The 15080-nt window shown below is 43.1% G+C and overlaps 1 protein-coding gene across 1 annotated transcript in view; it reads right to left on the reverse strand.

Annotated features, from left to right (window-relative positions):
* LOC145412074 (uncharacterized) overlaps positions 1 to 15080 on the reverse strand; it is a 122857-nt gene that overhangs the window by 74979 nt on the left and 32798 nt on the right. Inside the window, exon 4 of the mRNA XM_080281992.1 lies at positions 423 to 596. Coding sequence (XP_080138118.1) covers positions 423 to 596 — 174 coding nt within the window. The remainder of the gene's footprint in view (positions 1 to 422; positions 597 to 15080) is intronic.

Consider the following 15080-nt stretch of genomic DNA (forward strand, 5'->3'; position numbering starts at 1 on the left):
TGGGATAGTTTAGGTTAGATTGGGTCAGGATAAATTGAGTTAGATTAGGTTAGGTCAGGATAAATTAAGTTACATTAGGCTAGGTTAGGTTTGATTTTCACATCCTATTCATACGATCCAAGCTTTCTTACTTCCCTCTCCTTTCACTCCACTCTCCCCTCTCCCAGTCCTCTCCCCAACTCTCCATCATCAACCTTGTGGTACTCGTAGAACGCGATCTGTCTAGCCTTTGATCTCCTCTTCCCATTCTCTGAACAGTCTCTCTTCCCCTCTATCTTCTCTCCCGTCCTCCCTTTCCTCCTGCGTTCTCTCCCCACCCTACCATCCCTCCTATTTCCCTCCATCTCTACCCTCCTTCCCCTTCCTCCCTTTCCTCCTACCTCCTCCTCTCCCTTTTCTCTCTAACTCTGCCTTCAACCCACCTGGTAGTAGAACATGCTCTGCCTTGCCACGGCCGCCTCCAGATCATAGCTGATGAGTGATGTGTACTGCGAGAGAGCCACGGGTTGAGAGCCATCCAGGATCACGTCAAACGGCTCGTCCGGGTACATCTCGGTCCACAGCTTACGGGTGCGCTTGTGGGCCTTTTTCAGAGCCTGATGGATAGATGAATAAGCAGTGAGATAGGTGGGTGGATGGATGAATGAATGGATAGATGGACGGGCGGATACATACCGGTACATGTACAGAATGACTGGATGTCTAATGGATAGATGGATAGAATGAGATGCATTTACAGTGCTTGAATGATGGATGGATGGATGGATGGATGGATGGATGGATAGATGGATGGATGGATGGATGGATGAATGAATGAATGAATGAATGAACGAATGAATGCATGAGAGGAGGACTCCATATTACAAGAACGTTTGTATGCCTTCTACAGAGGCTGTACTGTAGATGGAGGAGAAGAGTGAGGTGGTGAGGAAGAGACGACTGATGAGTGGCAAAGAAAGGAACGATAACAGTGTATATGTAAGTAAATAAAACACACGTAGACACACACACACACACACACACACACACACACACACACACACACACACAGAGGAGCTACGTCCCCTTTCCCACGAACAAACCTCTATTGAAAAAACGTGGAGCCGTCTTATCTCCAAACTATTTCATATAAAGAATTCCACTCAAGACAGCATGGAGAGAAAAGGCAGGGGAAGGGGAGGGGGGATAGGGGAGAGAGAAGGAGGGTGGGACATTGAGAAGGAGGATGGGGGAGAGAGGAAGGAGGATGGAGAGAGAGGAGGTAATATGGAGAGGATTCCAGGGAAAGGGGAAGATGTGTGTGTGTGTGTGTGTGTGTGTGTGTGTGTGTGTGTGTGTGTGTGTGTGTGTGTGTGTGTGTGTGTGTGTGAGAGAGAGAGAGAGAGAGAGAGAGAGAGAGAGAGAGAGAGAGAGAGAGAGAGAGAGACGAAAAATTTCAAGGATAAAAGCCGAGTGGAGGGTAATGGAATGGCAGAGGGTAATCAGATAGGGCAGGGGACGGGACGGGGGGGGGGGTAGTAGATATATCAAAGCAGGGAGGGTCTAAAAAGGATCCAATCTGAAATCTTGAATGGGAGGGAAAGAGGAATTCAGGTATAGTACACGTGCCAGGTGGCTGAGGGGGAAGGGAGGGGAGGGAAGGTAAAGTAAAGGTAAGGTAAATTAAGGGGAGGTGAGGTGAAGTGAAGGGAGGTGAAGTTAGATCTGGCTTGTTATGGTGAGGTAAAATAAGGTAAAGTACTCGCATATCTGTGTCTATATCTTTACCTATCTATCCATCTATCTATCTACCTATCTATTCTTTTTTCCCCTATCTATTCGTACAACCAGACAATATCATTTGATCTAGGGGGACATCTGGAAAACAAGAAGGTAGAAACTAATTTTTCCCTTCACTACGAGGGCAGCTTCTAAATTATACCTCCAACACTTACGATTTTAGTGAACTTACGGGACAACTCTTGTATTGAAGGGGTAACGGGAAATATAAAACTGAAATATAGAGAAAAGAGAGAAAAAAAAAAGAGGGAAATCTGTAGGACACAGAGACAACGAGAGAAAATGTGAAAGGCATTGAGAGGGCGACATAAGAAAGAAAAATATAAAGAAAAGAAGTTACGGTGTGTATGTGAGGTATGAGCATGGTAAGAAAAAAAAGATGGAAGAATGCTGAAATAAGGCATGCATGAGAGGAGAGGAGAGAAGGAAAGAGAAAGTGAGAGGGAGGCGCTGCAGGAATACTGAGGAAGTGTTCACATATCCGGCCAGAGAATAAGGCGGACATGAAGGTGTGTGTGTGTGTGTGTGTGTGTGTGTGTGTGTGTGTGTGTGTGTGTGTGTGTGTGTGTGTGTGTGTGTGTGTGTGTGTGTGTGTGTGTGTGTGTGATGGGGGGGAGGTTGCTGTAAATTAGTTTTCGTCTCGGTGAATACACTCCAGATGACTCTATTCCTCTCACTCACCTTGCTCAAGGCATGATCCTGGAAAAATTTATATATATATATATATATATATATATAACGAACTGGTGACCAAATAAGCCATCTTTTGTGGTGGTATGAGGTATTTTCAGGAAGGAGGTTATTGTACGGCAACTTCATTTCCTCCAGATTATCTATCCAGAAAAAAACAGACAAAAGCTGTGGTGCTGTGTCCGGTATGTGCCCGGGTATATGCAGAAATGTGAGGACACGTTAACTATGGCTGAGAGGAGCGTATATGGCCTGAATGAAGAAAGAAAAAGGATGGTGGTAGGGAATATCCTGAAGGCTTCAATATATGATGTATAGCGCCGTTAACACAAAGAAGGGAGAGGGTTAAATGTAGGAATATATGGCTGTGGCGTGTAAAAAGGCAGGTGTATGTTGCTGTGAAAGGGGTTAAGCTTCTGGTATGATGAATGATGAATAAAGAGGATTAATGGGCTCTGTGCGTATTAATTCATGATGAATATCTAAAAATTACAAACAAATATAAATAAAACCGAATCTAGAAACCAACTGTTGATGCATATTGTAAGGAAAAAAGAACAGAAGAGAAAGATGAGTTTTAGAGGAGGTCGAGTGACACAACACATATGGAAGAACTAAGAGAGCTTGTGTTCTTAGAAGTGGTGGTGATGGCGATGATATGCCACGATTCCCCTCTTTTCTGAATAACAAATACCACCAGACAATTATTTCTTATTACACAAAAGAAAACTTTAAAAATAATTTGGCTATATTATTTTTCTGCCTAAAATCCCTCTTCTTAATATTTTCCTTTGTCACATTCCACTATCCCCTCCTCTCTCTTTCTCTCTCTCTCTCTCTCTCTCTCTCTCTCCACAAGGGCCTGAGTCAGCGGGCCGCAAAACCTACTTACATAATATTTACCCACACACCCATTCAATCTTTCTATGTCTGTCTGTTTGTCTGTGTCTGTTTGTACTGCGTTTGTCTTGTGTGTATGTATCTGTCTGTTTCTGTGTCTGTGTGTCTGTTTATCTCTCTCTGTATGTCTGTCTGTTTATCTGGGTTTGTCTGTCTGTCTGTGGAAGAATTACTCACCAGCTACACGGCATTCACACTAATTCAACCCTCTCAGCATGACGACGCCTTCACTTCTATTTTAATCGTCTATGTCGACATCTGCGGTAACCAACAATTCATATTCCTTGATATGGGTTACGTCGTTTTTAGCTCACTCTTGCTCTTACCAGACGATTTTCTTGAGCTCAGGAATGGTCTCTCGCACTGAAGGGGTTTATTAAGGCTATATATAACCCCTCCAAGAAAGTCTGGCCAAAGCTGGATAAAACTGCGAGGATTGAGAAAGAATAAAATAAAATCGACCGCTTAGATCTCGCTGGCGTAACCTTTTGTGCTGGGACTCTCTCTCTCTCTCTCTCTCTCTCTCTCTCTCTACCGAAATACATATTCCAACAGCACAGGAAATAAAATCGCACCGAAGAAGTTTCAAAGACTCTCCATTCATCTCTTCAGTATTTTTTTATTTTTTATTTTTATTCTCGTTATTCCGCCTGATGATTTGATTAAGCGCAGAGACTTTTCGCAATGAAGATGATGGATGATTTCTCCAATAATTTCTTAAAGACGATGGACTGCACATTTCCTTCTTGCTACCACGAGAACATTACATTATAGTAAAAACAGAGACGTGTCGTAGTGAAGAGGTTGTCTTAGTGAGATACCAGTGTCCTCCCTTCATCTTATCATATTCTTACCATATTCTTATCATTTTTTTCTCACCATATTCTTACCATATTCTCATCATATTTTTTCTCACCATATTCTTATCCTATTCTTTTCTCATCATATTCTTATCATAGTCCTTTCTCATCATATTCTTACCATATTCTTTTCTCACCACATTCTTAACATATTCTTATCATATTATTTTCTCACCATATTCTTACCACATTCTTATCATATTCTTTTCTCATCATATTCTCGCCATATTGTTATTATAATCTTTTCTCATCATATTCTTACCATATTCTTTTCTCACCATATTCTTATCATATTCCTTTCTCATCATATTCTCGCCATATTGTTATCATAATCTTTTCTCATCATATTCTTACCATATTCTTTTCTCACCATATTCCTGTCAAATTCTTACGTTCTTTTTCTCATTATATTCTTTTCTCATATTCTTTCGTTTTCCCTTCTTATTTTGCCTCGTCTTTACTGCATCTTTAAGCTATCATCTTCTTTCATTTTCTCTCATTTGATTTTTCTCTCCCGGTGATCTTATTAATTCATCTTCCTGTTAATTTATTTCTCTTCATTTTTTACGCTCATTATCCTTCGTTATTTTTTTTCTCTAATTTATCATAGAGTTTCATTTTCCATTTTCATTATCTCAGTCATTTTATTTTCATCTTTAGTTGTTCTTTCATTATATCTTGTTATTATATTTTCTCTCTCAGTTATAATTTTCCATCTTCTTTTGCTCCTTCTGTTGGCGGTGAATATTTCTCTTAATATTCTCGCCCCAGATTTTTCTTTCTTCCTCGCTCCACTTTTCTCTTCCCTGTTCCTGTCTCCGCCCCCCCTTTCTCTCTCTCTCTCTCTCTCTCTCTCTCTCTCTCTCTCTTTCAGTCCTTCGTTTTGCTTCATTCTTATGCCATCTTTCATCCTCTCAAATTTCCCTCTCTGACCTACATCTCCTCTTCCATCTCCTGAACCCACTTTCCTCCTCCTTCCTTCTCTCTCAACCTCCCCACCCCCAGCGGTCATGACAACTCTAGTGCTGTCTCCTAGCTAATGTTAGACGATTTTATTTAGCTGAGTGAGTCATAGGAGCCAGCAAGTTAAGGCAGTCTCCATTTTCTTTACTTTATTTTCCTATATTCTTACTTATTTTCATCTCTTTCCCTTCCTCCTCCTCTTCCTCCCCCTCTTCCTTCTCCTCCTCCTCCCTCTTCCTCTTCCTTCTCCTCCTCCTTCTTCCTCTTCCTTCGTTTCTTAGTTTATTGCTCTAATCATGAATCTGCATATATTTTTACTTATTTTTTTATCAACATTGCCTTCGTCATCTTTATCTTTTCCCCTCCTCCTCCTTCTACATGTTATATTTCATTTTTAATCCAACATCATTCTCAACTTTACATTACTCGTTTCTTTATTTTTCTCATAAATTTTCGTTCGCCTTTCCGCATCTAGTTCCTTCCTTCCGGTTTTTAATTTTTCCTCTCCTCTCCTCCTTCCTCTCTCCTATCTCTTACATTCCTCCCTCCACCTTTTTTCCTTCCTTTCCTTTCCTTTCCTCCTTCCTCTCTCCTCCTCCTTAACTTCCTTAGTTTCTCCCTGCCTCCCTACCCCCCCCCCTCTCTCTCTCTCTCCTTCGTAGGTACTAGAGGCCTCGTAGCATCTCTCCCTCAGCGCTTTATATCTACACATTACACTTTTTAAAAATCTCTTGTTGGTCACTGAGGCAAACCACGTCAGTACTACAAATGTACAAAAAACATAAATAAGATGTACAAGGTGTAATATAAGGATTAATCGTTAATGAAAAAGTGTTGAGAAGCCTCCCATTTCACCAAAACCAAAGTCAAAGGGGTTTCCGTAACACCTCTCCCTTGGCTACTTATTATTTCTGGAACGTTAATATACTAAGTCGAAAAAAAAAATACCATGCAGGAGAACTGTACCCTATAATGAGGAAAACAAATCGCTGAGGATGAAGTGATGAGTATCCTGTTAAACTGACGATTATAGGAATTAATATTAGAGTTATTAATTGTTTCCAGGGTTTCTTTTTTTTTTTTTTTTTACTTTTTTGTCTTACTTTTTTTTGCACGTGAAAAGTCTAATATATTAACTGCGACCTATGCCTTCCTTCTTCCCTTCCATCCTTCGTTCTCCCTCTTTGTTCCTTCCATCTTTATTTTTCCTTCTCCCTTCCATCCTTCCTTTACTCTCAACCTTCCTTCTCGTACCTTTCTTCCTCCCGTCCATCTTTCCTTCATCCTCTCTCTTCCTTATCCTACCTTACCGCCCTTCCTTCCTTCCATCGTTCCTTCATCCACTCTTTCCATCCCTTACCATCCTCCCCTCCTTCATTTAACCTCACCCTCCCTTCTCCTACCTTCCTTCCTCCCTTACCTTCTTTCTTTACCCTCTCCCTTCCTCCTCTTTCCATCCCTGTCTCATCCTCTCTTCCTTCATCCTTGTATTTCCTATTCCTTTCCTTCTGTTTTCCCCTTCCTTCCCTTCCTTATGTTTGCTCATCTGGTCCCAGCCATTTTTCCTTCCCTCTTCCTCCTTCCTGCCCGTTCTTTTTCTCTTCTTAACTTTCCTCCTTCATTCCTTCTTTTTTCGTTCCTCAATATTTTTCGCGCCTATCTTTTTCCTCCTTCCATCTCTTTCTCTTCCTCCCTCCCTACTTCCCGCTGTCACCTCCTATTTCGGTCTCTCTTTCCTTCCACTATTCTCCCTTCTTCTCCTCTATCTCTCCTTCCTCATTTCCTCCCTCCATCCCTGCCATCTCCCTGTCTACAGTACAATCCCTTCTCTCCTTTTCCTTCCTTCCCTCCCTCTTCCCCTTTTCTTCCCTTTATTCTCTTCTCCCATTTTCTTTCCTTCTCTCCCTCCATTTTCTGTCTTTTCTTCCCTCCAATTATCCATCCTCCCAATTTATATTCATTCCTCCTCCTTCCTTACTATCTTCTTTGCCCTTCCCTCCCTCCTTCCCCTTCTTCCCTCCCCCCTCCAGTCTACTTTCCTCCTCCTCCTCCTCCTCCTCTCATCCCGGATCATCATTACCTACTTTTTTACTCCTACTTCTTGACCCAGTACGGTAAGTGATCTCTCTCTCTCTCTCTCTCTCTCTCTCTCTCTCTCTCTCTCTCTCTCTCTCTCACACACACACACACACACACACACACACACACACATAACCAACATACCTTCATAACCAATTAATTCTCTCCCCCCCCCTCTCTCTCTCTCTCACACACACACAAAACCTATCTTCATAATCATCTACTGCAACTCTCTCTCTCTCTCTCCTAACCCACCTTCTTGCACGAGGCTATTCTCCCCCTACCTACCACCCATGCCATCCACCTTCCTACCTACCTACCTACCTACCTGCCTAACTACGTACCCACTTACCAAAGTCATCTTCCGTACCCTTTCCCATACAGAGCATTTAGTATTCTCTCTCTCTCTCTCTCTCTCTCTCCCCTCCCCTCCCCCCATCGTATCTTTATCTCTCCCTCTCCATCTTACTCAACCTCCTCCTCTCCATCTCTTTCTCTTTCCTTTTATCTTCCTCCACTCCTCCTCAACATATCTCCCCCCTCCCTCTCCCCCTTCCCCCTTACCCCCCAACTTGACTTGAGGCAGATTGGAGGAACTGACAAGGCTGTATGTCTGTTGGTCTGTCTGTCTGTCTCTTTGCCTGTCTGTTTAATGTTATCTCTTTCTCCTCGTCCTCTTTCAGTCTCTCTTTCATCCTCTCTTCATTACCCTGACTCTCTCCTCATTTATCTCTCTATCTGTCTATCTACCAAGTGTCTATCTATCCACCTGTCAAGATATCAAACCGTTCATCTGTCTTTATCTATCTCTCTATCGATCTGTTCACCTATCAGTCTATATATCGGGTTATCTATCTATCTATCTATCTATTTGTACTCTGTCGGTCTGTTTCATGCTATCTCTTTTTATCTCCTTCACTTAATAAATATAATAAAACAATCCCCGACAGCAACACAAGTCCTACATGAGACAGTCCTAACAATACATTCAGTAAGGACGGTGGGTATAGGTGCCAAAACGGTGGCATGGGAAGGTGTGAGACCATCTACGGCGCATAAGAGGACTGCAAAATTGGACTAGGACGCCTTCATGTGGTGACACTGATACAAACGGGCGGCCACACTTCCCTGTCAAGACAAAACTAACTCTACTTCCTCCCAATATCCTATAAGGCAGTTTGAGGGCTGTTAGAGAGAGAACTTCAGCCTTCAGTCCACGGGGTTCAGGTTCAGGTGAAACTACAAGAACAATAATAAGACTGCGAGGCCTGAGGGAGCTGAGTGTGTGAGTCTATGCCCACAGTAGGCCACATAAAAGACTTTCTATTTATTAAAGCCGAGGTACCTATTACAGACCGTACACACACACACACACACACACACACACACACACACACACACAATCTCTCTCTCTCTCTTTCTCTCTCTCAGTCTTGCTTCCTATTCCCACTTCTCTGACTTCCTCCTACACACTCCTCGCATCTCTCTCTCTCTCTCTCTCTCTCTCTCTCTCTCTCTCTCTCCATCGACCCGGCACATACAGAGCAGACCAGCCATTAAAACTTTCTCAATATGATCCTTTTTCAAATTTTATCCTCTAGTATGGAGGGGAGAGAGAGAGAGAGAGAGAGAGAGAGAGAGAGAGAGAGAGAGAGAGTGGTGAGGACACTGATAAAGTGAGCTTCTCTCTTATCGTCTCCCAGCGGCTTCTCTATCTCCCTCCCATTCTCCCTCCCTCCCTCCCTCCTGCCTACCTGCCTGCCTGCCTCCCTCCCTCCCTCCTCCCTACCTACCTACCTGCCTCCCTCCCTCTCTCCCTACCTACTTCCCTCCCTTTCTCCCTACCTGCTTCCCCCCCTCTATCCCTTCCTTCCTCCGTCCCCCCCTCTCTATATCCTCCAAGTCAGTTCCTACCTCAAATTCCTCTTTCTTTCCCTTCCCTTCTTCAATTCCTTCTTTCTTTCCCCTTTCTCTCCATCCTCTCTACCTGCCTCCCTCCCTGTTCCCCTCCGTCACTACCTGCCTTCTTCCCCTCTCCAAGCCTTCCTCCCTACCTCCCTTCCCTCCCTGCATTTCTTCTTTCTATTCACCAACATAAATCACCTCTTCCTCACACATACCAGTGCCCTACTTACATACTTACCTACCTATCCACCTACTTACCAACCTCCCTCCCTATTTTCTTCGTCCCTACCTACCTCCCCTCCCCTCCCTCCCTCCTTCCCACCCGTCTTTCTATCTGTCTTCCTCCCTCCTTTCCTACCCACAAGTTCGCCACTCCCCAACTTTCCCATTTTTCCTGCCTCCCTCCCGCCCTTTTTCCCATCTACTTACCTATTGGCTGGCTCGCTCCCTCCTCCCTCCCTTCTTCCTACCAACCTCCTCCGTTACTTGCCTGCCTACCTATGTCCCTCTTCCTTCCTCCCTTCTAGAGTTTCGTCTTCTTTCCTACACTATCCCCACCCTCACCCTTTTCATTCCTACCTCTCTCCTCTCTACCTCCCCCCTGCTTTTCTCTCCCTATCTTCCCCCCGTCTCTCCTCCTTTCCTACCCTCTCTCTCTCTCTCTCTCTCTCTCCGATTTTATGTTAATACTTTTTCTTGTTTCGTTCCACACACTCTCCATCATTTTCGCACAATTTTTCACTTGCCTCGATGATGTTGTTATTGATTTTCTTCACCGTTGTTATTGCTGTTAGTGTTTCTGATGCATTTCACCCTTTGACAATTTATGAGAGGCAGAGAATGATTTACACACACACACACACACACACACACACACACACACACACACACACACACAACTTCCTTCAACAACTTAAACATACTGAAATCAGGCAAAACTTAACCTTAGATTTATTCTCACATTTGTCAAGCTGGTATTTATACCTCCTTATATGGCTGTATTCTCTCTCTCTCTCTCTCTCTCTCTCTCTCTCTCTCTCTCTCTCTCTCTCTCCTGTCCAACCAATCAGTCCTCTCACCTCTCTCCCCTTCGTTTCCTCACTCCCCTCTCTCGTTCTTTCCTTCCTTGCTTACCTCTTCCATTCACACTTACTGTACCTCCCTTATACTTCATTCTATCTTTCGCCTCTGTCTCTTCTGTCGCTTCATCTCTCTTCTCCCAGTCCTTTTCCCATTTCCTTAATTTCCTTGCCCTCCGTTGACTCCTTCCCTCTTCTTACTGTTTCTTTTGGAGTTTTCTTTCGTTTCCTTCCTCTTCTTCTCACCTTTCCCTTTCTTCTCTCCCTCTTTCCCCCCTTCTACACTTCTTTTCCTTTCCTCTCCTTTCTCATTTCTATTCCTTTTTCACTTTTCTTCCTTTCCTAAATGCTTTTTTTCTTTCTCTCCCTCCCTCCCTCTCCTCTCTTCTCTTGTCCTCTCCTCTCCTCTCCTCCCTTCCCTCCCATGTACAGGCAGGAAGTATATGTTAATAGTAGGTCACACAGATCAATAGGAGGAGGAGGAGGAGGAGGATCGATGGATGATGATGATGATGATGAGGAGGAGGAAGGAAGAAGAGGAGAAGGAAGAGAAAGATCGATGGATGATGATGATGATAAAAAACTGACAGTATAGCATCGATGTTCATGAAGAAATAATGAGTTGTGTATGGTGGGGGCCAAATGAGGGAAACAGTTGGTAGAAAGGAAACAGACGCTAATAAATACACAGCAGTAGTAAATATAATGAAGACGATGATAAAAAATACTATTACTACTACTATTACTACTACTACTACTTCTACTACTACTGTAAGTCTTCTCCTTAATGCACAAGTGACCACATAATGAAATAAAAAATACTGTACAAAGGTGAAATAAATGCCATGACTACAAAGCACCTCTCCCTATCTAAATAAAATCTTCTGGCCGTATGAAGTTTATTTATTTATTTATTTTTTTTTTTAGCACACTGAAGAGGTTAAGAAATTAAAACCTTATTTCGTCTCCCTCTCCCCCCCTCTCTCTCTCTATCGATTGCTTTGTGGATCTTTAATATTGGTAATGGGTCAATCCAAGTAATATGTGAGCAGGAGGTTGTGCAATTCTGGTACTCTCTCTCTCTCTCTCCCTCTCTTTCTCTCTCTCTCTGGTGCTATTTTAGGCAAAGTGAAGGTCTGTAATCCACTCTCTTTCGCAGTCACTCACTCTCTCTTAAATTTATTCCACTTTGCGACACTTCAGCTACAGACCTCTCTCTCTCTCTCTTCCTTTCTTTCCCAAACCTGTTTCTTCCCTCTTTCCCAACCTACATTCCTTCCATCCTTTCTTCCCTGCGCTTTATCTTTGTATCTACCCCCTTCTTCTCCCTCCCCCACCTTCCCCTCCCTCTCTCTCTCTCTCTCTCTCTCTCTCTCTCTCTCTCTCTCTCTCTCTCTCTCTCTACGTCTACGGCCCCCCTAACTTTTCCTATCTCCCCTTATAACTTCTTCTGCGGTAGTGAACGCCTCCTTACTCTCGCCCTCTCATTACCCTTGTCTTATGATCTTGGGATGAAGTTATTACGAGTTATTATTTCTGTTTTACCATGATGCTTCCAGGCGGTTATATTATTATTATTATTATTATTATTATTATTATCATCATCATCATCATTATCGTCGTCGTTTTTGTTATCATCATCATCGTCGTCGTTGTTGTTATTGTTATCGTCATCATCATCATCGTTATCATTATTATTATCATCATTTTATTATTATTATTATTATTATTATTATTATTATTATGAAAGACCTCTCGTCTTTTAAGGGTTAGTGAAAGCCAAATATGTCACGTCTCCAGTTGGACAGTTTCTCCAATGTTGAATAAACACTGACCTTGAGATTCAAAGAATGAAATTAAAAGTACATAATCTGACTGAAGGGGTTAGTGGACCCCCCAACACCTCCTGCTCAGCGATTTATTTTACTTATTACACATTAAGCCTCCAAATCCTGTGTGACCTTGTTATTTCAGTCTTGTTATCTCCAGACGATTTTGGGAGGGTTTTTCGACACTGAAGGAGTTTGATGCATCCCTGACTCACCCTTTCACTACCGGGGGATCTCCTAGGATGAAAGAAATCGTCTGGTTGGAGGAAGAATACATTAGAAAGTTCAAATATCAGAGTCGGTTTTTTTCCGTGAGATATCTGTGTGAATAAGTAATGAAAAACAAGGAAAAAAGGAAAGGACAAAATTGCGATGAGACAGTGCAGGAGTACAAAGGACAATTTGGGGAACTAATGAGAGAGAGAGAGAGAGAGAGAGAGAGAGAGAGAGAGAGAGAGAGAGAGAGAGAGAGAGAGAGAGAGAGAGAGAAATCAGAAGAGACATGGAGAAAGAGTGAAGGAATGGAGGGAGAGAACTCAATTAGGGAGGGGAAGAGAAAGAGGAAAGAAGGGAGCGAGGAAAGAGGGATACAAAGGGAATGGGAAGAAAGAGAAAGATGGATAGGGAGGGTGGGAGGAAAAAAGGACTGGGGAGGTAAGAAGAGAGAGAAAGGGGGAGGGAGGGAGGAAAAGAGGAAAGGGGGCAGGGAGAGAGAGGGAGAGAAGTCAATTAGGAGTAAGAGAGGTGATATGCCGGAGATAAGAGGACGGGGAAAGGAGGGAGGGAGGGAGGGATAATGGTGGAGGGAGAGAAAGAGAGAGCCTGGAAACTATCTCCATTAACTTCTAGACGGTGATGATATTCTTTTTTACGAGCTACGCAAAAGTCCCGGCAAGAGTGATCGAGACTTGCTGTGTATGGATCTATGCATTTATATAGGAGAATAGGCCTGGTACTGGAGTGGGGAGCCTTCAAGTGGTGGCACCGATGCAGCCGGAGGATAGAGTTACCCGGTTATACAAACGTCCCTCAAGTCCCTCCCTATCCCTCGAAAGGAAGGTGGTAGGCTGCAGGAGACACTAAGTTCACATTCAGATGAAAGGTTTTAAGCAGGAATTACACATGACCTTCACACAAACACACAGCTAAACAACCCAACACAAACAATCACATCAACAAACACATTCTAAGCCACAAATAAAGGTGGGTTACCCTCACACACACGATCTTCACACGAACTCACAGCTAAACATATCGCACAAATAATCACATCAACAAACACAATCTAAGCCACAAACAAACATGGGTTACCCTCACACAAACACAGGAGTAAACAGTAATCAAGCACACTCATCATCACATAAGCAAAAATAAACACTCCTATTATAATCACAAGCAACCTTTTCGCTGGGGTGCTGAGCGTACGTATTATAATCTCGTTATTTCTAAACAATATATTCTTCAGGAAAAACAAAATAAGCTCCATCCAGTAAAATGATTGAATCAATGAGGGGATAATGCAAAAGGAAGGCAGGCAGGACTGGAAGAAAGAACAAATGAAATGTGTGTGTGTGTGTGTGTGTGTGTGTGTGTGTGTGTGTGTGTGTGTGTGTGTGTGTGTGTGAGAGAGAGAGAGAGAGAGAGAGAGAGAGAGAGAGAGAGAGAGAGAGAGAGAAAGAGAGAGAGTCATGAAGAAGTGTGGCGAGGAAGGCTGCGTTGTGAGGCTTTAAAAACAATGCGGGATTGTGTACGCCACTCTGCAATTAGCGGAGGGATAGAAGGCACGGAGGTATCACGGAGGGACTGGAGGGAGAGGAGAGGGGAGGAGAAAAGAAGAGAGGAGAGGAGACGAGGGGGAGATGATGATGATGATGTAAGTTGAGGAGGGAGGGCCTGGAATGTGAAGATGAGGAAAGGGAGAAAGAAGGAGCGGGAGAGGGAAAGGGCGACAAAGAGGGAGAAGAAGAGGAAGGGCACAGGATAGAGAACAGGGAGAGTGACGATGAAGAGGAAAAGGAGGAAGGGTGTCAAAGTATAGGGTGAAATAAGAGTGGGATGATGATGATGATGATGATGATATATGTAACAGAGGCGAGAACAGTCAGTTATATCTGGCTGATATACACTAATCACCCCCACAAAACACACACACACACACACACACACACACACACACACACACACACACACACAGAAAGGCGGCATTCTTCAAAAAACGGCGAGCGTCTTCAGGTACTCTTGTGATGGCCAATTTGGAGCTATCAGAGGGACAAACACCTTACACGTTATACTTACTCATACAGTTTAGGTTCCTGATAGTCTGTATAATTTCATATGTGCGTCAAGTGTTCCTCAAATATAGTATTCGTAAATATCTAGGTTAACTACGATTTCGCTTCCTTTTGCTCAATTTCCTGCACATAGTTAGCGCTGTGTGTGTGTGTGTGTGTGTGTGTGTGTGTGTGTGTGTGTGTGGTGGGGTCGTTAGTGAACCACAAGGACGGCTGGAGTGACCTTAATTACTATGCCCCTGACTTGGATTATTTTCCCTTTGGCGTTTGTTAATCCACCGCCTCACCCCCCCACACTGACCCGTATTCTCGTCGGGTAAGGAGGCTCCCTAACACCTTTCCCTTGGCGATTTATTTCTGGATACAGCTGGTTAATATCCTTTTGCTCGTTATGGCTTATTCACGCAGAGTATGGCGATTTTTGAAGGATATATATATATATATGTAACACAGTAGAGGACATTAAGGCGTAACAGGCAAAATAAATCGCTTTAGGAAAAGATGTCAAGGAGCTTACGTAACAGACGAGAATACAAGCCTACGTGACATCTATCATCTATCCTTCCATCTATAATTCCCGCTAATATGGGCTGGGAGGGATTCAGAAACAGGACTGCTAACACATAAAAATCTATCAACAAAAAAAGAAAAAAGAAAAAGAAAAATGTGATAAAATTAAAAGGGCTCTAAGAGAGTGTTTTTAAC

The sequence above is a fragment of the Coenobita brevimanus genome, chromosome 92 (genome assembly GCF_032717465.1).
Source record: "Coenobita brevimanus isolate Jiangsu-jjx chromosome 92, ASM3271746v2, whole genome shotgun sequence".
Taxonomy (NCBI): Eukaryota; Metazoa; Arthropoda; class Malacostraca; order Decapoda; family Coenobitidae; genus Coenobita; species Coenobita brevimanus.